This window comes from Saccopteryx leptura, chromosome 3 (assembly GCF_036850995.1).
Source record: "Saccopteryx leptura isolate mSacLep1 chromosome 3, mSacLep1_pri_phased_curated, whole genome shotgun sequence".
NCBI lineage: Eukaryota > Metazoa > Chordata > Mammalia > Chiroptera > Emballonuridae > Saccopteryx > Saccopteryx leptura.
In genome coordinates this window covers 79,553,034-79,578,110 of record NC_089505.1, presented here as the reverse complement: position 1 = coordinate 79,578,110, position 25,077 = coordinate 79,553,034, and the positions used below count along the sequence as shown (strand labels likewise).

Here is a 25,077-nt window from a genome sequence, read left to right as displayed (position 1 = left end):
ATAAAATGTCCTTTAAGCTTTCTAGTAAAAGGGGGTTTCATACACAGTATGTCTCTGCAAGCTAGGAAATTCCCACATTGTTTTCCCCTCATCCTCTACAAAAAGGAGAGGACAAAAAAACCTGATTTTTCTCCTAAAGTATTAATGTTAATTTTTCAATTCATTGGTACCTTACCACAGCTTGACCCTCCATCAGCAGTGCTGAGACATGATGGCTACTTTTCTTTGATCCCATTTCACTGTTTTGTTGGTTTATGAGCCTATTTAATAGAAAAAGTATTGCAGATCAGTAACTTTTTAGATGTTGGTGATCTTACCACCCTTTCTTTTCCACGTTTTTTGTATTAATAGAGTATTTGAACAAACCCAGTGAACGCATCATTTCAGGGAATAACACAGTTTGTATTTGGTGTCTGAACAGAGAGCCCTTAGGTTAATACCAAACACACCGTGACTTGAAAATTCATCTGAGCATGGGTGATATGCCTTTCATGGCTGTGTGTTATATATTAAATAGGAGAAAAGTGTACTCAATTCCAGGACTTGAGTAATTCTATGATCAATGGCAATGTTGAGAAATTACTGTAAGTGACCTTGTGTACTCAAATACCGTGTCTCTTAATAAGTGACCTTTTCAGAAGTTAAATTTCCCCTTATAAGGACACAACAGTTTATTCTCTGTGTTCACACAGGAAAGCCCACAGAGTGAGGTCCCCACAAACACCTCCATTTTTGTTCTAAAATTAACACCACAGAAAAATGTAAGCTTGTTTATTCCTGGATGTGTATGCAGTACTGGGTGTGGGTGTGAGTGTTGGTATGTGTGCCTGTGTTTGTGTCTGTGGGTGTGCCTGGGTGTATGAGGAAGGCAGAGGGTGGTCTGGGGACAGCCTAGGGGATGGTCATGAGAGAACATGGCTCTCTGTCCCTGTGAGCATGCTGCTGGGGAGACCCTGAGTCGCTGCTTTAGGAACAGAAGCCTGCAATCCTGCAGTTGCTGTGACACAGTTTCACCACCTTCTCTGCCCCAGGTTCCACCATCTTGGACTGCAGGGATGCTGGGGGCCTCAAATGCACCCTCCAGTGCCTTGCGAACATGGTAATGGCTGAAGTGAAGAAATAAGGGAGACCTGGTTCTTCCTCAGCTTTATTTGTTAAAGGACAGGCTGGTCCTGGAATGTGTGAGATGTCCCACAAAGAACCATCTCCTCTTCTCTTACCTGCCTCTTATTTGCTCCCAGGTAACTGGGGGCAACCTCTGTCTATGAGTCAAGACCCTGGAACCTGGGCAAGTGTCTGGCAGGCTGTGAACACACTGGAAACCAGGAGCTTAAATGAGTTTTTAGAAATACTTAATGAGCAATGCATTCATTTAGGTCTAAGCGAAGCTTAAGATGCCAAGGTTTTGAAAATTAAATTGAACAGGATGACATTGATCAACAAGTATACATAGATTTCAGTTAACCATCACTCTAACATTTGAATACATAATTATGCTGTATATCCATCACCAAAGTCAAATCATTTTCTGTCACCTTACATTTGTCCTTCTTTACACCCTTCCCCAATGATCCTTCCCCTCCCTTACATCTCCCTTCCCTGGAAGAGAGAAAGAAATAAAAGGCATTCAAATCAGAAAAGAAGTTTCACTTTTTGAAGATAACATGATTCTATATATAGAAAACCTCAAAGACTCCACAGAAAGACTAAGAGAAACAATAAACCAATACAGTAAGGTCACAGGATACAAAATCAATATACAGAATTCTATTGCTTTCATATATGCCAACAATGAAACTTTGAAAAATGAACTCAGAAAAATAATCCCTTTTACAGTTGCAATGCAAAAGATAAAATACCTGGGAATAAATTTAACAATGAAAACTACAAAGCAGTATTAAAGGAAATTGAAAAAGACACAATGAAATGGAAAAATATTCTATGAATTGGAAGAATCAACAGAGTTAAAATAGCCCTATTACCCAAAGCTGCACCAGTCTGCATTTTCACCAACAGTGCACAAAGGTTCCCTTTTAACTACACCATTGAAAACAAACACTTGTTTGTTGATAGCCATCTGACAGGTATTAGGTGATGTCTCAGGTTGAATTAACATTTCTCTGATAGCTAGTGACACTGAGCATCTTTTCATATGTCTATTGGCCATCTGTATGTCCCACAAGTCCTTTGACAATTTTTAATTGAATTTTTTGTTGTTGAGTTTTACACATTCTTTATATTTATAATTTTTGGATATTAATCCCTTATCAGATATATTGGTGAATATGCCCTCCCATTCAGTGAGTTGTCTTTTCATTTTGTTGATGGTTTTCTTTGCTTTGCAAATTTTTTTAGTTTGATGTAGTTTCATTTGTTTATCTTTTTTCTGGTTTCCATTCTCCAAGGAGATATATCTGAAAAAATATTGTTATGAAAAATGTCTGATATTTTATTATTATTTTTTTTTTGTATTTTTCCGAAGCTGGAAACTGGGAGGCAGTCAGACAGACTCCCGCATGCGCCCAACCGGGATCCACTCGGCATGCCCACCAGGGGCAATGCTCTGCCCATCTGGGACATCACTCTGTTGCGACCAGAACCACTCTAGCACCTGAGGCAGAGGCCATGGAGCCATCCCCAGTGCCCGGGCCAACTTTGCTCCAATGGACCCTCGGCTGCGGGAGGGGAAGAGAGAGACAGAGAGGAAGGAGAGGGAGAGGAGTGGAGAAGCAGATGGGCTCTTCTCCTGTGTGCCCTGGCCAGGAATCAAACCCGGGACTTCCGCACACCAGGCTGATGCTCTACCACTAAGCCAATCAGCCAGGGCTTATTATAATTTTTAAAGCAATTGTGAATGGTATTGTTTTCTTGGTTTCTCTTTCTGATATATCAGTATTGGTGAATAAAATGCAACTGATTTTGTTCCATTGGTCTGTCTCTTTTTCTGCCAATAGCATCCTGCTTTCATTATCATCACTCTAGTATAATTTGAAGTCAGGTATTGTAATACCTCCAGCTTTGTTCTTTTTTCTCAGGAGTGCTTTTGCTATTGGAGGTTTTTTATGGTTACAGGCAAACCTGGTAATATTTTGTTCCATTTCACAAAGCTCAGCAACAAACAAGTAAGCAATCCAGTTAAAAAATGGGAAAAGCATCTGAACAGACACTTCTCCAAAAAAGAAATACTAATGGCCAACAGATATAGGAAAAGATGCTCATCTTCACTAGCTATTCTAGAAGTGCAAATCAAAACTACAATGAGATATTACCCTACACCTATTAGATTGGCTATTATCAACAAGACAGGTAATAATAACAAGTGTTGGAGAGACTGTGGAGAAAATGAAATGCTCATTCACTGTTGGTGGGGATGCAAATTAGTACAATCATTATGTAAGAAAGCTTAGTGTTTCCTAAAAAAATTAAAAATAGAATTACCATATGACCCATCAAACCCTCTGCTGGATATTTACACCCAAAACTCAAAAATATTGGTAAGTAAAAATACTTGCATTGCTTATGTTGATTGCAGCATTATTTACAGTGGCCAAGATATGGAAACAACCAAAGTGTCCCTCGATAGAGGATTGAGTAAAGAAGATGCAATATATATATTATAAAATATATATATGTAATATATAATATATAAGATGTAATGTATACTGTAATATATAGTAATATAATATATATTATATATAATATATTATATATAATGTAGTAATATAAAATATTATATATAATATAGTAATATATATATTATAGATGTTATACATACACAATGGAATACTACTCATCAATATAAAATGATGACATAGTGCCATTTACAACAACATGGGTGGACCTTGAGAACATTATACTGGATGAAATAAGTAAATCAGAAAAAGCTAAGAACCATATGATTTTACACACAGTTGAAACAAAAAACTGAGACTCATAGACAGAAAGGAGTGCAGTAGTTACCTGGGGTTGGGATATGTAAGTGAGGGACAGGGCATTAGGGAAGGGTGTAACAAAGGACAAATGTAAGGTGACGGAAAATGATTTGTCTTTTTGATGAATTTACAACATAATCAACTGTTCAAATGATAGAGTGATGTTTACCTGAAATCTATGTACACTTGTTGATCAATGTCATCCTATTAAATTTAATTTTCTAAATACAAAAATGCTACTGATTTCTGGGTGTTTATTTTATATACTGCTACTTTCCTGAATTCATTTATTAGTTCTAGTAATTTTATAGTGTAAAACCTTTAGGGTTTGCTATATAAAATATCATGCAAATAATGACAATTTTACTTCTTCCTTTCCAATTTGACTGCCTTTTATCTTGTTCTAGACTGATTGATGTAGCTAACACTTACCGTACTATATTGAATAGGAGTGGTGATAATGTACATTTTTGTCTTGTTTCTGATCTTAAGGAAACTCTTGTAGTTTTTGCCCATTGACTATGATGTTGTCTACTGGTTTCTTATATATGACCTTTATTATGTTGAGGAATGTTCCCTGTATTTTCACTTTGCTGAGAGTTTTTATACAAATGGATGCTGGATTTTATCAAATGCATTTTCTGCATCTATTGATATGGCCATGTGATTTTTATTCTTCATTTTTTTTATGTGGTGCATCACATTTATTGATTAGCAGAAATTGTATCAATCTTGCATCCCCAAAATAAATCCCACTTGATAATGATGTATGACCTTCTTAACATATTGCTGTATTTGGTTTGTTAATATTTTGTAGAGGATTTTAACATCTATATTCATCAGGAATACTGACCTATAGGCTTTTTTTGTTTGTTTGTAGTGTCTTTATCTGGTTTTGGAATTAGGTAATGCTGGCCTTGTAAAATAAGCTTGGGAGTATTTTCTTCTTGTGAATTAAAATAATAATAATTTCAGAAGGGTACATGTTAGTCATTCTCTGAATATTTGGTAATGTTTACCTGGGAATCCACTTGACTCACTACTTCTATTTTTTGGGAATTTTTTGTTCTTGTTCTTATTACTCTTTCAATCATGGGCTGTAACCTGTGTATTCAGATTCTTTGATTCTTCCTTACTGGATTTTATAAGAGTTTATGTTTCTAGGAATTTATCCATTTTATCCAGATTCTCCAGTTTATTGGCATAATATTTTCTTACTATGCTTTGCGTTTGTCTGATGTCAGTTGTTACTTCTACTCTTTCATCTCTGATTTTATTTAATTAGGTCTTCTCTCTTTTATTGTCTTGATGAGTCTGGTTAAACATCTGTCAGTGTCTTTTATCTTTTCAAAGAACCAGCTCTTGATTTCATTAATCTTTTGTATTATTTTATTTTCTAATTTCTATTTTATATATTTCTGCTCTAATCTTTGTTATTTCTTCTTTTACTCACTTTGGACTTTGTTTGTTGTTCTAATTTCCTTTAAGTATAAGATTAGAGTGTTCATTTGAGAATCTTCTTGTTGGTAGAATTAGCTTGTAATGCTATAAATTTTTTTCTTAAAACTGCTTTGGCTGTGCCCCTCAACTTTAGGTTGTGTTCTCATTTTAATTTATTTCAAGGTATCTTTTGATCTGTTTCTTGATCCATTGATAGCTCACTTTTTATTTAATAACATCTTGTTTAACCTCCATGTATTTGTGTGCTTTTTGTTTGTTTTTTTGTGATTGATTTGTATTTTCACACCATTCTTTCCGGAGATGACTATTTATGTTATTTCAATCTTCTTGACTTTATTAAGATTTGTTTTGTGTCCTAACATGTGATCTATCCTAGAAAATGTTTTATGTGCACTTGAATGATTGCATATTACATTAATTTGGTATAAAAAATGCTCTAAATATTTCAATTAAATCTATCTCCTCTAATGTGTCATTTAAGGCTGACATTTTCTTGTTGATTTTCTGTCTGGATGACCTATCCATTGATGTAGATGGGGTGTTGAAATCCCCTACTATGACTGTATTGATGTCAATCTCTCCCTTGGTGTCCGTCAAGATTTGTTTTAGATGTATAGGTGCTTAAAAATTTACAAGAGTTGAAGTGACATCAGAGAAATGGCACTGTGAGGAGTGCAACTGACAAATCTCCCCAAAATTTCAACAAGTTCATCAACCAGAGACAGAAAAATCTATCCTTGGAGCATCCAGGAGTTCCACACACTGAAGGTGAAGTGCTATTAACAAGACCACCCTCAGATGCCATTAAGAAAAAGGAAATTGAATATCATAGATAAAAAAGATAAAGAAGTAGCACAGATAGATGTGGGAAAATCTATGGAGAAAAAATTTAATATATTGAAAACTTTGGAGCTAAATAACAGAAAATTTAAAATAGAAATCTTAAAAATACTCAGAGATATACAAGAAAACACAGAAAGGCAATTTAGAGAGCTCAGAAAACCACTCAACAAACACAAAGAATATATTACCAAGAAAATTAAAACTATAAAAACAAATCAAACAGAGATTAAAAACTTAATTTATGAACTGAAAAACAAGGTAACAAGCTTAGCTAATAGAACAGGCCAGATGGAAGGTAAGATTAGTGACATAGAAGACAAGCAACTTCAGGCACAACAGAGAGAAGAAGAGAGAGACTCAAAAATTTAAAAAAATGAGAAAACCCTACAAGAATTGTCTGACTCCATCAAAAAGAATAACATAAGAATAATAGGTATATCAGGGGAAAAGAGAGAGAAAATGGAATGGAGAATATATTCAAACAAATAATAGACGAGAACTTCCCAAGCCTGTGGAAAGAACTAAAGCCTCAAAATCAAGAAGCAAACAGAACATCGAGTTTTCTTAACCACAACAAACCTTCTCCAAGGCACATCATAATGAAACTGGCACAAATCAACGACAAAGAAAAAATTCTCAAGGCAGCCAAGGAAAAGAAGAATACAACATATAAAGGAAGGCCCATTAGATTATCATCAGATTTCTTAACAGAAACTCTACAAGCTAGAAGAGAGTGGACCCCAATATTTAAAGCCCTGAAAGAGAGGAACTTTCAGCCAAGAATACTATACTCATCAAAGCTATCCTTCAAATACGAAGGAGAAATAAAAACATTCACAAATACAGAAAAGATGAGGGAATTTATCATTAGAAAACCCCCACTCCAGGAAATACTAAAGGGGATTTTCCAACCAGATTCAAAGAAAAAAACAAAACAAAACCACAAATAAAAGCTCCACCAAGAACACAATAAAACCAAATTTAAACCATGACAACAAAAGCAAAAAAAAGGGGAGAGGAAGGAGATTAGCAGTAGCAAAGGACAATGAAGTGCAGAAACAGTCATAAAATAGGGTACTACAATGAATATGGTATGTACCCTTTTTATTACTTGATGGTAACCACTCTTGAAAAAACCACCACAGAAGCACATGACTTAAAAAAGGTAGCAACAGGGGAAAGAAGTATGGAATACAAACAAACAAAAACAAATGATAGAAAAACAAAAGAGAAGAATCAAACGAGATACAAAACTAATAAAAAGCAATTTATAAAATGGATATAGGAAACTCACAAGTGTCAATAATTACACTAAATGTAAATGGATTAAACTCACCAATAAAAAGACACAGAGAATCAGAATGGATTTAAAAAGAAAATCCAACTGTATGCTGCCTACAAGAAACACACCTAAGCTACAAGGATAAAAACAAATTCAAAGTGGAAGGCTGGAAAACAATACTCCAAGAAAATAACATTCCAAAAAAAGCAGGTGTAGCAATACTCATATCTGATAATGCTGACTACAAGACAGCAAAAGTACTCAGAGACAAAAATTATCATATCATAATGATTAAGGGAACACTGAATCAAGAAGACATAACAATCCTTAATATATATGCACCAAACCAAGGAGCACCAAAATATATAAGAAAGCTACTTATTGACCTAAAAACAAAAACTGACAAAAATACAATCATACTTGGAGACCTCAATACACCACTGATGGCTCTAGATCGTTCATCCAAACAGAAAATCAATAAAGAGATATTGGCCTTAAACAAAACACTAGAGCACCTGGATATGATAGATATTGACAGGACACTTCACCCCAAAGAGACAACATATACATTTTTCTCTAGTGTATATGGAACATTCTCAAGAATTGACCATATGTTGGGCCACAAAAATAACATCAGCAAATTCAGAAAAATTGAAATTGTACCAAGCATATTTTCTGATCATAAAGCCTTAAAATTAGAATTCAACTGCAAAAAAAGGAAGGAAAAAAACCCACAAAAATGTGGAAACTAAACAACATACTTTTAAAAAATGAATGGGTCAAAGCAGAAATAAGTGCAGAGACCAAAAGATATATACAGACAAATGAAAATGACAATTCGACATATCAGAATCTCTAGGATGCAGCAAAAGCAGTAATAAGAGGGAAGTTCATATCACTTCAGGCCTATATGAACAAACAAGAGAGAGCCCAAGTGAACCACTTAACTTCGCAACTTAAGGAACTAGAAAAAAAAGAACAAAGACAACCCAAAACTGGCTGAAGAAAGGAGATAATAAAAATCAGAGCAGAAATAATTGAAATAGAGAACAGAAAAACTATAGAAAAAATTAATAGAACAAGGAGCTGGTTCTTTGAAAAGATAAATAAAATTGACACACCCTTGGCAAGACTCACCAAGGAAAAAAGAAAAAGGACTCATATAAATAAAATCCAAAATGAAAGAGGAAAAATCACCACAGACATCATAGATATACAAAGAATTATTGTAGAATATTACGAAAAACTATATGCCACCAAATTCAACAATCTAGAAGAAATGGATAAATTCCTAGAACAATACAACCTTTCTAGACTGAGTTATGAAGAAGCAGAAAGCCTAAACAGACCAATTAGCAAGGAGGAAATAGAAAAAACTATAATATTTAAAACTTCCCCAAAAATAAAAGTCCAGGCCCAGACGGTTATAGTAGTGAATTCTATCAAACAATCAAAGAAGACTTGGTTTCTATTCTACTCAAAGTCTTCCAAAAAATTGAAGAAACAATACTTCCAAACACATTTTATGAGGCCAACATAACCCTCATAATGAAACCTGGCAAGGACGGCACAAAAAAAGAAAACTACAGACCAATATCTCTAATGAATACAGATGTTAAAATACTAAACAAAATACTGGCAAATTGAATACAACAACATATTTGAAAAATAACATATCATGATCAAGTGGTATTCATCCCAGAATCTCAAGGATGGTTCAACATATGTAAAACGGTTAACCTCATACACCATATCAACAAAACAGAGAACAAAAACCACATGATCTTATCAATGGGTGCAGAAAAGGCATTTGATAAAATACAACACAACTGTATGTTTAAGACACTCAACAAAATGGGTACAAAAGAAAAATATCTCAACATGATAAAGGCCTTATATGATAAGCCAACATCATATTAAATGACATAAAACTGAGGACTTTCCATCTTAAATCAGGAACAAGACAGGGTTGTCCTCTCTCTCCACTCTTATTTAACATGGTGCTAGAAGTTCTGGCCAGAGCAATCAGACAAGAGAAAGAAATAAAAGGCATTCATATAGGAAAAGAAGAAGTAAAGGTATCACTTTTTGCAAATGATATGATCCTATACATTGAAAACCCCAGACTCCACAAAAAGATTACTAGAAACAATAAACCAATACAGTAAGGTCACAGGATACAAAATTAACATACAAAAATCCATAGCCTTTCTATATGCCAACAATGAAACATTTGAGAATGAACTCAAAAAAATAATCCCCTTCACGATTTCAAAAAAAAACTAAAATACCTAGGAATAAACATAACAAAGAATGTAAAGGACTTATATAATGAAAACTACAAACCATTGTTAAGGGAAATCGAAAAAGATACGAGATGGAAGAATATTCCTTGTTTTTGGTTAGGAAGAATAAATATAATCAATATGGCCATATTACCCAAAGCAATATACAAATTTAATGCAATTCCCATCAAAATTTCTATGACATTTTTTAAAGAAATGGAACAAAAAATTATCAGATTTATATGGAACTATAAAAAACCCCGAATAGCCAAAGCAATCCTAAGGAAAAAGAATGAAGCTGGGGGCATTACAATACCTGATTTCAAACTATATTATAGGGCCATGACAATCAAAACAGCATGGTATTGGCAGAAAAATAGACACTCAGACCAATGGAACAGAATAGAAAGTCCAGAAATAAAACCACATATATAGGGTCAAATAACTTTTGATAAAGGGGCCACAACACACAATGGAGAAAAGAAAGCCTCTTCAACAAATGGTGCTGGGAAAACTGGAAAGCCATATGCAAAAGAATGAAACTCTACTACAGCTTGTCCCCTTGTACGAAAATTAATTCAAAATGGATCAAAGACCTAAATATAAGAACGGAAACAATAAAGTACATAGAAGAAGACATAGGTACTAAACTCATAGAGCTGGGTTTTAAAGAGCATTTTATGAATTTGACTCCAAAGGCAAGAGAAGTGAAGACAAAGATAAATGAATGGGACTACATCAGACTAAAAAGTTTTTGCTCAGCAAGAGAAACTGATAACAAAATAGACAGCCAACTAAATGGTAAATGATATTTTCAAACAACAGCTCAGATAAGGGCCTGATATCCAAAATATACAAAGAAGTCATAAAACTCAACAACAAACAAACAAACAATCCAATAAAAAAATGGAAAGAGGACATGAACAGACACTTCTCCCAGGAAGAAATACAAATGGCCAACAGATATATGAAAAGATGCTCATCTTCATTAGTTATTAGAGAAATGCAAATCAAAACTACAATGAGATACCACCTCACACCTGTTAGATTAGCTATTATCAACAAGACAGGTAATAGCAAATGTTGGAGAGGCTATGGAGAAAAAGGAACTCTCATTCACTGTTGGTGGGAATGTAAAGTAGTACAACCATTATGGAAGAAAGTATGGTGGTTCCTCAAAAAAGTGAAAATAGAACTACCTTATGACCCAGCAATCCCTCTACTGGGTATATACCCCCAAAACTCAGAAGCATTGATACGTAAAGACACATGTAGCCTCATGTTCATTGCAGCATTGTTCACAGTGGCCAAGACATGGAAACAACCAAAAAGCCCTTCAATAGAAGACTGGATAAAGAAGATGTGGCACATATGCACTATGGAATACTACTCAGCCATAAGAAATGATGACATCAGATCATTTACAACAAAATGGTGGGATCTTGATAAAATTATACGGAGTGAAATAAGTAAATCAGAAAAAACTGAGAACTACATGATTCCATACATTGGTGGGACATAAAAATGAGACTAAGAGACATGGACAAGAGTGTGGTGGTTACCAGGGGTGGGGGGGCGTGGGTGGAAAGGAGGGAGAGGGGCAGGGGGAGTGGGAGAGGCACAAAGAAAACTAGATAGAGGGTGATGGAGGACAATCTGACTTTGGGTGATGGGTATGCAACATAATTGAATGACAAGATAAACTGGACATGTTTTCTTTGAATATATGTACCCTGATTTATTGATGTCACTGCATTAACATTAATAAAAAATTTATTTATAAAAAGGAAAAGAAAAAGAAAAAAATTTTTACAAGAGTTATGTCCTGTTTTTGGCTTGCTCCATATATCATTATGTAGTGTTCCTCTGTGTCTCTTACTATAACTTTGTTTTAAAGTCTATTTTGTCAGATATAAATATTGCTATCCCAGCTTTTATTCCTTTCCACTTTTGTTCCTTTACTTTTAGTCTCTGTGTGCCCTTCATTCTGAACTGGGTCTCCAATAGTCAGCATATATAGTCATTTTTTATTTTTCAATTACCCTTGACACAGAATATTATAGTAGTCTCTGGTGTACAAGGAGATGTCAAATAGAGCACAGGGAACACAGTCAATAATTTAGATTTTTGGAAACTTTTTATAAAAGGGTACATTGATATGATTAGATATGACTTACATATATATTATGTAAATATTTTATACATTTGTATTTTTAAGTGTTTACATTCACTACAAGTGTATTTTAATTTTGTATGAACATTTATCCTCTTGATGTGTTAAGCACAAAAAACACATTCAACAAAAAAAACTAGAGTTTGTTGTAGAAGAAATAACAGGACCTTTTAGTTCACTTTAGGTCTATGGACACAGTCTGTTGGAAGTAATGTAGTAATTGAGCTGAAGACAATAGCAAGGTAAATTAACTTTGTTGAGGAGTTGAAATTTTCCTCCACACACTCATTACTTTAGTCACACAAAAACATGTATAAATGGCTGAGAGTGATTCTTTTTTGAATTATCTGAAACACATTAAGAGACTTGGTCATAGCGTAAAGAGTTGAAATATTTCTGTGTCACAATCTGTGTCCTGTTAAGAAGGATGTAAAACTCTGCTGAGTAGGATAAAACAACAGGGTGAATGAGCCTGAGAAACAAGATGCTCAAATATACCTCATGTTTCCAGGACAGAAAAGCCAGCCACTCAATTCCCATCTGTTAGAGTAATTATCTTTCAGAGACATTTTTAAAAACACTAAATGGTTGAAGCATCTCAAGTTAACATTTTAAATATTGAGAAACTGGTTCTATAATTTATATATTCTAAAAATTCTGAAGAAAAACATAGTGGACAAGAAGGACTCATATGATCACATTTCAAATCTTACCATAAGGGTCCTGTGGTAAAGGGGATTTTGGGATTAACTAAAGGAGAGACACATAGATTGATGTTATAAGATACTGATCTTGAATTTATCCTACACAAATACAGTCAACTGAGTTTTGACAATGGTGCCCAGACAAACCAAAGGAGAAAAGATACTCTTTTCATGAAATGATGCTGGGAAGTTGGATACCAATGCTGTTTAGGGATTGCTTATGTTTACAAGATACCAGTAACCCATTTCTAAGAGTGGCCACATAATTTTCACTCCCATCACCCGTTTCTGAGGGTCGCAAGAAATCCACAGCTGTGTCAACCCTTGGTGTTTCAACCTTTATTTTTTAGCCATTCTGAGTATGTGTTGGTACCATGCTGTGGGGATAATGTCCACTATCTGATGAATTATGGAGCTGAGGAACATTACAAAGATAACCATGCATGAGATATCAATGTTTATAAATTGCATGTTAAAGTAATTGCTTGTTTTCTTATTGTCTGCTGTCATCTTTCAAATTTGAATTTATTTTTCAGATATTCTCAATCCCAGCCTCTTGCTTCATTTTGAATTTGCAAATATTCTCCTACTGTGTCCCATTGTGTGATATTCTTTTCATCCTCTTGTGGTGTCTATAGGAACAGTTAGTGGATTCAGTTTACTAGTTTCTGCACTAAATTCATGCTTTGGTATCCTTAAGAAAACCTTTGTTTTCACAAAACTATAAAAGTATTTTTCTACATGTTTTGCTAAAGAAAAAGTAATTCTTTACTCTTCACATTTTGATCTGTAGTCCATCTGACATAGATTATTGTTAATGGTGTAAAACAGGAATAAAAAACATCCTAGTTCCAGAGACTCACCCAACTGGTCCATCACCATGTAGTGGAAAATCATGATCTACCCACTGTACTGCAATAATCTCAGTCATGATTCAGGTGACCCTACATGAGTGCTCTGAGTCTGGATTCTTCCTTCTGCTCCAGTGGATGAGGTATCTCTGCTTTTCAATGATTCAGAACATCTCCAACTAATTCTGAATGGCTGCTTTTCTTTTCCCTATGTCTCATGTAGGGTGAATTCTCAGCACATTAGTAGGGGAGGGTTGTCATCACCGTGCTATAAATGAGGGAAGTGTGACCAAGAGAGGAAGTAGGTGCTCAAGTGTCCTTCAACCATTCAGGATGTGGTAGTGCCACCATGATATTTAAAGTGTGTGTGTGTGTGTGTGTGTGTGTGTTTTACAGATTTCTCACAGAAAAACACTCATAAATGTCAATCTTGTCTGAATACTGAAGTCTCCACAGTTTAAAGAGGAGGTTGATTCCCAGATCAAGACTGCTCTGAAGAGGCAGAAATGACTCAAATAAGTGACCCCAAGGAAATGGACAGAGAAAGCTCCAGTTGCTCAAAGAAAGAGTCAGGTGGAAACTGTGTGAAGTAGAACCTGTATTCGAGGGCCAGGAGGGAGAGCTGAGTTTTCCTACAGGAGCAGAGTGTATTGCACAGACCTGCGAGACTCGTTTGTGATTCAATTACTTAAATTACTGCCTCTGAGGGCACCTTGGTGTCTCCAGTCAATCTAGACACTGATGGGAGGTCGCCCTTCACACCCACCAAGGCAGTATTGACGTCCATCATTTTTCTGAGTGTTGAGCTCCACCCCTCACTACCTTCTCCAGTTCACCCTTCTCATCAGTCTTTCCAATTTCATTTCAATATCTCTTTATTTCTGCTCAAAATTCTTCCACAGTCTTCATGGTGTTCGGAATAAACTACACTCTTTTCTGAACTGAAGTGTGTTCATGCTCATCCAGGTGTGACCCTCTAACCTCACTCTCACTAGATTGCTTTGCTCAATCCTACAGGTGCAGTTACACCATGAACACACCCTAACTCACACACTTACACACTCACACCATCTGCTCTTGACCATTTTCTTGCTCCTTCATACTGTTTCTCAGAGCTCTGTAGAACTAGCAAATTCCTACCGAAGCCCTCGGTAACAGCACAGGACTAGAAGTATCACTGAGATTCCTTCCTCTAATTTCACTTCTCTACATGTGTCTCTGACTACTGAGGGGTGTGCAAGGATGGTGTGCTAAATTCATGTAAGTCATTCATGTATCATTGATGGAAACATAAGAATTGAAGTTCAGTTACTGTTGATATTATATTTTATTGACATAGGTTTTATTTCTCTAGCTCATTTGTAACACATGGCACATGTGATCTTCATAATTCAGTCTGACAATAGCAGTTCATTCCTATATATTCCTTTTGTCTTATAAACATAATCCAGGATTCTTACATGATAGAGAGCACTCCAGGACCAGCCACTCCCTCAGCCCCTCTTGCTCTGGTCCAAATAGACTCTTTGTCTCCAGGGTTCTCTAGAACTTTCCTTCCTCTCAAGAATTTTTTCACTCCCATCTCTAAAGACTCCACCTCCTCAAACAGCCTTTCCTTACCACAACCTAGTCATGGCTAAAGATGATTGCATGTTTTCTCTCTTGTAAGTAATGTAATGAAATCATAAACCCGAGAATGTACATATTCTGCTAAGAAGAGTTCCAAAAATACATGAAATGGGTTCCCTGGATCAAAGGTGCATTTCTGATGTCTGTCACAAAAGGTTGGCAAGTAGTAGGTGATCAAAAAACATTTGTCAGAGAACAAGTCAAAAACAAAAAGTAAATTTTGTTTGTGGAAGGTTAAGAAAATAAGTATTGAATCTGATTAAGAGCTGACCTATTGCAGGTCCACTCAGAATGATACCCTGCCCTCCCTGATCAGGAGCTCAGAGCAGCCAGAATGTCCTGCAAAACATTTCAAAGATAACATGAGAGTCAGAAAAGACCTATATCTGGGCTGAGTGTCTCCAGAGAGGCTGTAATTCTCTTGAGCCCTCATCATGGAAAAACCCAGAGAAAGACCAAGAAAGGAGCTGTACTTTTGGTGTGGGTCCACAGCTGTGGGAACCCAGAAGGGTGGCAACTGCCCCTGACTCACCACATCCTGTGCGTCTCTGTCCTTCAGGCCCAGGGGCTCCTCCATCTGCAGAGCGGGAGCACTCCGAGCAGACGCCATGCTGTCCCTCCTCTCTGCTCTTCTCTGCCTCGGTCAGTTGTGGACACCGGGAGGGGGCAGAAGAGGGAGTGGACAGGGTGGCTCACATCCCTTGTTCCTGAGAAACCTCGGGCTCAAGAGGCTTGAGTTGTTGGTGTCCCGTTGAAAGAGAATCAACTTCGATGTTTTGGTGCAAATATCTTACATGGACTCTCTTCCAGGGCTGAGTCTGGGCCAGAGGACCCGCATGCAGACAGGTGAGTCCTCTCCAGGCTCCGTGTCCCACCTCTTACTTCATCCCCTGGGGCTCAGGAAGGAGCACAGAGGTCCTGGTGTGAGGTGTCTTGGGGTTATCTGAGGAATCAGTGGGGGTGTTAGTAATGCAATCTCTGATTTCCTTCCAGAGACGCTTCCTAAACCCACCATCTGGGCTGAGCCAGGTTCTGTGATCCCCTGGAAGAGTAATGGTACCATCTGGTGTCAGGGGACCCTGGAGGCCCAGGAGTTCCATCTGTGTACAGAAGACATGAATACGTCCTTGGACAGACAGAAACCACTGGAGCCCGGAGACAAGGCTAAATTCTTCATAAAAGAGTTCTATGCAGGGAGATACTACTGTAAATACTTCAGCCCCACTGGCTGGTCAGAGCACAGTGAACCCCTGGAGATGGTGGTGACAGGTGAAAGGACACTCAGGGTCTCAGGCTCAGGCTCTGCCATCAGGAAGGGGGTTTGCTCCAATGGGTCTCCCCTCTCACAACCCAGCCCTGGGGGAAGTGAGGGAGATGTGAACCCCATCTAAAATGCTATCGCCTTCTCTCCTAGGATCCTATGGTAAACCCAGCCTCTCAGCCCTGCCCAGCCATGTCCTGACCTCAGGAGAGAACATGACCCTCCAGTGTGGCTCAGTACAGGCATTTGACAGTTTTGTTCTGACTAAGGAAGGAGAACACAGGCTCTCCTGGACCCTGAACTCACATCATCATGGCAATAAGTGGTTTCGGGCGCTGTTTCCTGTGGACCTTATGAACCTCAGCCACAACTGGACATTCAGATGCTATGGATATTTTAACAAAATCCCCCATGAGTGGTCTCATCCCAGTGACCCCCTGGATCTACTGGTTTCAGGTGAGGTGCCCTCAATCCCATCCTTCCTGAGCTCTGTCGACCCAGGTTCCTGTACCTAGGACTTATCAGAAGTTGGATGAGAGTCAGGGGGCTCTGAGTCATGGATGCCCAACAGAGATCTGCCCCTCAGATCCATCCATCATTTTTCACCCCTCTCCTGGATTTTGTAGGTGACAGGTGGGCAGAGGGAGTGTCTTTGTGGTGACACAAGTCAGACGTAAAGAAAGACTCTGAGTTATTTGGGGACTGCAGGGTTACCCCCAGTCTCTCACCACACTTTTATCCTCATTCCCATGACCCCAGCTCCCCCCCAGGACCTATCTCCACAGCCTGTGAGTCACTGAGAACTCTGCTCAGAGGGAGCACAGACCACCCCAAGGGCGGTTCTCTGTCTGTCAGATGACCTCCTGCCTCCAGAGACTCAGCATAGCCCTGTCTCCCAGAGAAGCTGGTAGCTCTGAATAGATGATGGGTAGTAGGAGGGACCACAAGGCTCCAGGGCTCTGAGGTTGGCAGGTGATGGACGGGGTGGTCATTGCAGAGTAAAATGTTGGGTCCAGTCTTAAGGAGGAGAAACCAGACTTATGTAGCAGACAGAATGACAGCCTCCACATCCCACCCCCATTCTGATCTACAGGAGGCTCTGATGATCAGTCTCTCCTCCCCACGGAGTCAAGCCCTCAGAAGGGTAAGTGATGGACTTTGTGGGGAGGAGGTTGGTGCATCTATGAGAGACAGGGGCTGAGTCACGTGGGGTTCAGGCACCTGTGAAGATGCTGACATGGACACACCTTTTCCTGTGTGGCCTCAGTGTCCCCAAGTGTAAAAGGAGAAAATCATGGCCCAGAGCTCAGATTTTCTTTCAGTTCTGGCTCTGAGCTCCTGGGAGAGGGGGCTCACAGGGAACCCCCAGGACATGACATTATGAAGCTTGTCACTCTCTCGAGCATGGCTCCCTGGTAGACCCTCCCACTGTCCTTCCAGGCACTGGGTGACTTCAGGAGAGAATGTGACCTGACTGTACCAGTCACAGAGCCCAAGAGACACTTTCCTTTCATCTATCAAGTTCTCAGCCCATTCCCTACCATCACATGTCTGACAGCAAAGTATACAGTAGGGGAAAAGTAAGTTTACAGTTGTCAGGATATTAAACATAGTGTTTACTTTTGTATTATTATTATTTAGAATTATCGTGTTATTTTTCATACAAACAACAGTAAGAATACGTTTGCCCCACCCAGTATTTAGCTGGGTCAAACGAGGCCCCGTCTTCCATGAGTCCTGTGACCTCAGTCCACAGGGGCCCAACAGGTGCCTACAGCTCAGTCGGCACCAACCTGTTCTTGTTGTCACACCTCAGTGACACCCTGGGGTTCCTAGTCTCAGGTGAGGGGACACTAACCCTGCCTTTTCTGAGCTCACTCAGCTCTGGGCCCTGTCTCTGCAGAATCTGAGATGTAGTAAATGAGGGAGTTTAGGGGGCTCTGCAGAGGAGCCCCTGAGATCAGCTCCTTATTTATTTGGGCCCTGGTTCATCAGCTGTTGAGTTCTTAGACTGAACCCAGAACACAGACTAAATCATTTCTGTGTCATGACCATGTTTATCACTGTTCCTGAGCTCTGGGGCACAGGTCACATTGGTCCATAGTGAGTTCGTGCAGGGTCAGCGTCACAGGAGGCGGAGCGGATCCAATGAGGAGTACAGGGAACCTGGCAAAGAGGAGACAGGGTCACTAGGGGACTGCGCAGAAGTTATGACCTGAGAATCAGGGGGAGGTCGTGTGTTCCCAAGTCCTCACTCCCCCCTCATTTCATGGCTCTCAGAGCACCTGACACCATCAGCCCATCACCAAACAAGTCAGACCTCAAGAGTGGTGAGGAGAAGTCCTCAGTTATGGGCCTGGGCTCATGGGGTCATGTTCTGTGACGGGAAAGTAGGAGTCCTGGGTGGAAATTCAGCATCAGGGGTGACTGTGGTCTACACTGACCTCCGTGATCTCTTTGTCCACTTCCAAGACTACACAGTAGAGAACATCATCAACATGACTGTGGTTGGACTGATCCTACTGGTCCTCGGGGTGCTGCTATTTCAGGCTTGAAAGAGCCTGAGAAGGACCCATGATGCAGCCAAGACGTGACCACAGAGGGAACAATGCAATGTTCAGGGAGGTGGAGACTTGGACCACAAGTGATGACCCAGGAGAGATGGTGAGAAGAGTCTGAACCATGTTCTGGGGAAACTGTCTTCTGAGACTGTGCAGTGGAGTAAACAGGGTTTGGGTGCAGGAAGGTGACTGAAAGCACCGTGTATAGGACTCTTTCTCCATTAATTGTGTATTTTCTCTCCTTATCTTGACTGTCGGTAATGACCTCCTTTCTCTTCCCACCCTGATAACATGAGGGTCCACTGCAAATGTCTGGTTTAGGTCCACATAGCTAAAACCTTAATGTTCTCCTCCATTTGTGTGCAATAAAATATTCTTTATTTCTAATCATGACAGCACCAGATAGACATTATTGTGTCTTCATTTCTTTAGTTCACAGGAGCTAACCTGGTCTCAATAACTAGATATACAATAATTTATAAAATTTTCCAGAGTCTGAATATGAATAAAATGAAATATTATTCAAAAAGGAGGAAGAAGACTATCCTGCCATTTGGGACAAGATGAATGGGCCTTCACATCATTTTGTTAAGGGAGACAAATCACAGAGAGAAAGATAAATACCAAATGACCTCATATCCCTGTAGAAGTTATCAATGTGAAACTTGTAGAAACAGAGAGTGGAATGGGGGTTAACCCCAGGGAGTGTGGGAAAAGGAGAGAGGTTAGTCAAAGAATATTAACTCTCAGTCATGATCTTAACAGCATTCATTTCTTTTAGGGTTGATTTGTAGTCCATTGTGTACACATGTCAGGTCTTTCTTGTCTGGGCATCTGTGGATATAAAGATTCAGTGCAATCTTTTTCTAAATTTTTGACATAACAGCTCAAGCCATTGATTTTCTATGGCATTTATTTATCTATCTATCTATCTATCTATCTATCTATCTATCTATCTATCTATCTATCATCTATCTATCTATCTAAGTGAGAGGCAGGGAGGCAGAGTGACAGACTCCTACATGGGCCCCAACTGGGATCAACCAGGCAAGCCCCCTATGGGGCAATGCTTTGCCCATCTCTGGTGTTACTCCATTGCTGAGCAACTGAGCTATTCTTAGCACCTGAGGCCCAGACCACAGAGACACAGAGCCATCCTTAGTGCTTAGGGCCAACTCCCTCAAATTAATCAAGCCATGGCTACAGGAGGGGGAAAGAAAGAGTAAGAAAAGATAGGGAGAGTGGTGGAGAAACAATTGGTCACTTCTGAGTACGCTGACTGGGAATCAAACCTGGGATACCCACACACTGTGCCGATGCTCTATAACTAAGCCAACTGGCCAGGGCCTTGGCTTTTTATTTTCTAATACATTCATTCATGATTTTTAATCCTCTCATTTCATTGGTCTGACATGTAATATTTATAATATCATTTAATTTTTTAAAATTTTTTTTATTTATTCATTTTAGAGAGGAGAGAGAGAGAGAGAGAAAGGGGGGGGAGCAGGAAGCATCAACTCCCATATGTGCCTTGACCAGACAAGTGCAGGTTTCGAACCGGCGACCTCAGCATTCCAGGTAGACACTTTATCCACTGCGCCACCACAGGTCAGGTTATCATTTTATTTTTATTTATACTTTTATTTTTCTATTACAGTTGACATTCAATATCATTCTGTATTAGTTTTAGATATTTGGCAATATAGTTACAAAATCATGTACTTCTCAGAGTGCTCCCCTGTTGTGTTGAGCACCAACCTGGCCCCATATATATTTATCTCAAGATTATTGACACAGTGCTTGTGCTGTAATCTACATCTCTGTGGCTATCCTATAACTACCAATTTGTACTTAATCCCTTCACTTTTTACACTCACCCCTCCAACCCACATTATCATTTAATTTAAAACATTCATGTCTGTTTTGGGTCACACATTAATTATTGAGAAGTCTGTTGCTTTATTTCCAAAGTGTAGGGATATTTGTTTTCTTTGAGTACAGGATCCCCTGACCCCCAGAGTGTCCTAGGCGATGCTAGGGGTCAATGTCAGGTCTCCAGGCAGTGGGGGTCATGCCTTCTGGGCTCCTTGCAGGCCCCCTCCCTGCAGTGTGGGGTCAGGGTCCTCCCTGGGCCAGTGGATGGCCAGAGCAGCATACACACTGGGCTCATCTGGGGGCTCTTCTGATGGGGAGAAAGGGGGTGCAGTTGTCTCCTGTCTAAGGGGCTTGTGGTTCATCTGGACGTAGGTCACATCCTGGGCTGTGTCAGGTTCATCAGTGTGGAACAGAGGGATAATGAGGGGATGGAACGTGGTTGGGGTTGGAGGAGTCTGGGGGTTTGGAAAGCATGTGACCCACCTGACTGTCCATCTGCCTCTCCCTTTCTGCTTGTCTGTCCTTTGTTTCCAGCAATCCCCATGACAGGGAGGAAGGAGAGCTAGCCATTCCCTGCCTGATTCTTGATCCTGAGGGGTTCACCTGGGTGTATGTCACTGCATGAGAGATTTCATCTTGCCTGCTCTGCTGCAGAGACAATGAGACTTAGTGTCCCCTGGTTCCACTGGTGATACCCTCCAGTCAAATATCCACTTGTTGTCAGAGTGATGATGTTAAACTTTAAAGCAGATTAGGTCACTCTCCTGATGAAACCCTCAGGGACTTCCTAAGCCTTGGGGCATCTGGATGTTTCTATAGTCCTGACTCTTATCATAACATGCTATCTCTTGCTTATTTGGCTCCAGACTCAAGGCCCATTTTAGTGAAGAAGTGTGTCCTGCCTCAGTACCTTTGCTCATGCTATTTTCTCTGTTCTCACTCACACCAATGTGCTCTATCCCCTGTTTTGCTTTATTTTCCTCACAGCACTTTGCTCTCTAGGACACTGTCCCCTTGTTTGCACAGTGTCTCTCTCCCCCACAGGTGAGCTGGAGGAGTGTGGAGACCGTGTTGCTCAGAGCTGCACTGTGGCTCCTAAATGGAGCCAGTAAATAGTGAGCTCCCCTCACAGCTGCTAGTGAATGAATGAAGGGGACCCTGGGGACCTGTGGGTGATTCACTTATTCATGCATTCTCTTGAGACCCGGGGCTGCACAAAGTGAGAATGAGTACCAGGAGCCAGCAGAGTGGACCTCATAAAAGAGGCCCTGAAGCCACTAGAAAAGCAATAGGAGTGAATCACAGCAGGACCTGGGTGCCCAGAAAGAGGGGTTAATGTGGGCCGCTCCTGTGAACCAGGTGAGGTGAGGACAGGGATGTGTCAATTGGATTACACTGGGCAACAGGAAGGTCCTTGGTGACCTGGACAGGAGCAGCGGTCTCACCCAAGAGTCCAGCTTCATGTCCTCCTCAGGCTGTGGATCTTTCATGGCAACATCCTCTGGGACAGAATGGGGGTGTCACCTGACAGGGCCCCTGAGATCTCAGGGAAGCAGACCTCATCTGCTCCCAGATGGGCCACTGACCCAGGGGTGTGGTGAGGTGAGTTTTCCAGTCTCTCAGTGTAAACTTCAGTCCCCTGACCCCCACACCTTCCCCACCTAAAACCTCGCCCATCATGGACTGAAGTTCCCATGCTCCCCTCCCCCAGCCTACTACCTCCTCCTGTGTCACGGTCCAGCCACAAGTGTGTTACGGGGTCCTTGAATGGGAAAAAGTATAGAATTAAATAAATGATAGACAGAGAATTAAAGATATATACATAAAGATGGGTTCGAGAGGAGCACATGGCGAGCAGTCTCTACTATTCCTGAGCCAATGCAATCTCGGCCCCCAGAAGCACATCCATCTTTTTTCAGGGAAAAACGTGGTCCATTACCAATTCAATTGTTTCCAAGACAACTCAAAGACAACCCCCACCTTACCATTTAGATCTAACTTTACACCAATAAGAAACTAGCTTCCAGCCTCTTCCAGAGAACATGGGTGGGATAAGCAATAATTAGGTATAGCTCTTCGTTAACTGGGCAGGTGAGATGGGTGGTTAGGCCCAGCACCTGTCCCCTGGATATAAAAAAACCCTGTTTATATTTCGGTCCCCAACACTCCTGTCTCAGAGGGGCTTTTCTTTTTGGCTTTTGAATCTGGGCAGGAGCTGGCGGAGGATACAGTAGTGTTAGGGACAGGGCGGGGCCACAGGCAGGGGAAGTCAGGGATTTTTGAGACAGGTATTATTTTTGAGAAGCAGACCTCTGTTTTGGGGCTCTGGGTTTGATGCACCTGTAGCAGGTTAGACATGAGCCTCTCTCTGAGATGGTCAGGAGAGACCGTCTCAGTCCAGGGAGGGTATGACCCACCCCATGGGATTTCACAGGAAAGAAGGAAACCTTAGCACAGATGGTGTGTATGTTTCTTATTTCATGAGGTTGAAAACAATGACAGGTTATCTGACACTTGTACATCTGTGCTGACATAGAGGGTTTTATTTTAGATTTTTTGAATTGAGATTCTGAAGAATTTCTTTTTCTAAGCTGACCTTCTCCAACTATTAGGTTTCCTTGTGTTTGGTGCCTTAAGTGACCCCTTGTGTGACCAAGGTCACCCTGTTTCCTACTCACCTGATGTCCTACCTTTGCTCTGATGCTGGTGTTGAAGGAGTAGGAGGGAGAGGAGGAGGGAGAGCAGCAGGATGAGGGTCACTGAGACCCCAATCATGATGTTCAGGTTCAATGGTAGACCTTGGACATGAGTGATGCCATGAATGAGCCAATGATCCCATGTAATGAGCACATACTGTGTGCGAGGCAAGTGCTGTGGTGTGTCATCCATCTCCTCTCCCCCTCCCTACGATCAGGCACAGGGATTACTGACCCCACCCCCATTCCACTGAGGCTCAGATAGATTCTCCATGTGCCCCAGGTCACCCAGCCTGGATGGGGCAGGGCTGGGCCTGGAACCCGAGAGTGTGGGCTCCCTGTGCTGTTCTCATCTGCCCCCCAGGAGGACACCAGCTTCGTGCTCCAGGCTTGTCATCTACTGGAGCTAGTTCATGATCCATCAGAAGCTGAGGTCCTTTGTTATGACCTGTCCCTAGCACAGCAGGGACACAGAAGGGACAAGGGATCTGGGATGAACTCTGAATCTGTCCTGGGATTTGTCTTCACCCTGCAGAGCCCTGATGCCCACTTTGAGATGGTCAATCTGCAGTGTGAAAACTGCCCTTCTGAGCTCTATGAGGACTCGTATGTCACCTGACCTCACAGCAGCCTGTAAGCAGGATGGGACCAGAAATGAACAGATAAGAACCTGACACTCAGAGGAGAGAAGGGACAGCCTGGCCCAGAGCAGGAGCAGCAGAGCCAGGAGCTGACCCAGGTCTGACTCCTGTCCCCTCCCTCCTCTGAACTGAGTCTGAGTTGAGAGACTATAATTGGATGTACCCACGTCTTACTTCACCCTCCCTGTAGAGTGTCACCGTCACTGCTACACAGGGTCAGAGGGAATAGTCTCCATAACATCACACCCTGGGGGCTTCCCTGTGAGCCCCCTCCACCAGGAACTCAGAGCCAGAACTGAAAGGAAATCTGAGCTCTGGGCCACAATTCTCTCCTTTTACACTCGGGGACACTGAGGCCACACAGGGGAAGGTGTACCCATGTTAGCGTCCCAACAGGTTTCTGATCATCCACATGACATAGACCCTGTTCCCCATGGACACACCCTCCACCTCCCACAGAGACCTCACTTACCCCTCTGCCGGCCTGACTCTGGGGAGGAGTAACTGATCATCTTAGCCTCCTGGAGATCAGAATGGCAGTGAGATATGGAGGCTGCCATTCTGCTACATGAGTCTGGTTGCTCTTCCACAAGACTGGGCCCCAACATCACCCTCTGCCATGACCATCCTACTTGCCACCTGACAGCCTCAGAGCTCTGGAGCCCTGTGGTCCTCCCATCTTCTACCCATCATCTATTCAGAGAACTACCAGCATCTTTGAGAGATATTGCTGTGCTGAGATTCTGGGGGCAGGAGGTCATCTGAGAGACAGAGAACCACCCTGGGAAGGGTCTGTGCTCCCCCTGAGCTCCCAGCTCACAGTGACTAACAAGAGTGTAGATGAGCCCTTTAGGGAGTGGTGCTTCAACAGGTTCTAGAAATG

General features: G+C 40.8%; 2 protein-coding genes across 2 annotated transcripts in view; one reads left to right on the top strand and one right to left on the bottom strand.

Annotated features, from left to right (window-relative positions):
* LOC136399391 (leukocyte immunoglobulin-like receptor subfamily A member 6) overlaps positions 1-25,077 on the bottom strand; it is a 367,572-nt gene that overhangs the window by 297,832 nt on the left and 44,663 nt on the right. The gene's annotated exons all lie outside the window — the stretch shown is intronic.
* On the top strand, positions 15,769-24,172 carry LOC136397160 (leukocyte immunoglobulin-like receptor subfamily A member 5). The gene is made up of 7 exons (XM_066371739.1): positions 15,769-15,802; positions 15,971-16,006; positions 16,154-16,429; positions 16,575-16,877; positions 17,515-17,565; positions 18,702-18,928; positions 23,918-24,172. The coding sequence occupies exons 1-7, from the start codon at positions 15,769-15,771 to the stop codon at positions 24,170-24,172; spliced, it is 1,182 nt and encodes a 393-aa protein (XP_066227836.1).

Bases quoted from the DNA above. Each gene is read 5' to 3' on its own strand.
- LOC136397160 (XM_066371739.1), top strand. From the start codon at position 15,769: ATGCTGTCCCTCCTCTCTGCTCTTCTCTGCCTCG. The intron at 15,803-15,970 runs GTCAGTTGTGGA...ACTCTCTTCCAG, and splicing joins CTCTGCTCTTCTCTGCCTCG to GGCTGAGTCTGGGCCAGAGG. The intron at 17,566-18,701 runs GTAAGTGATGGA...CATGGCTCTCAG, and splicing joins GGAGTCAAGCCCTCAGAAGG to AGCACCTGACACCATCAGCC.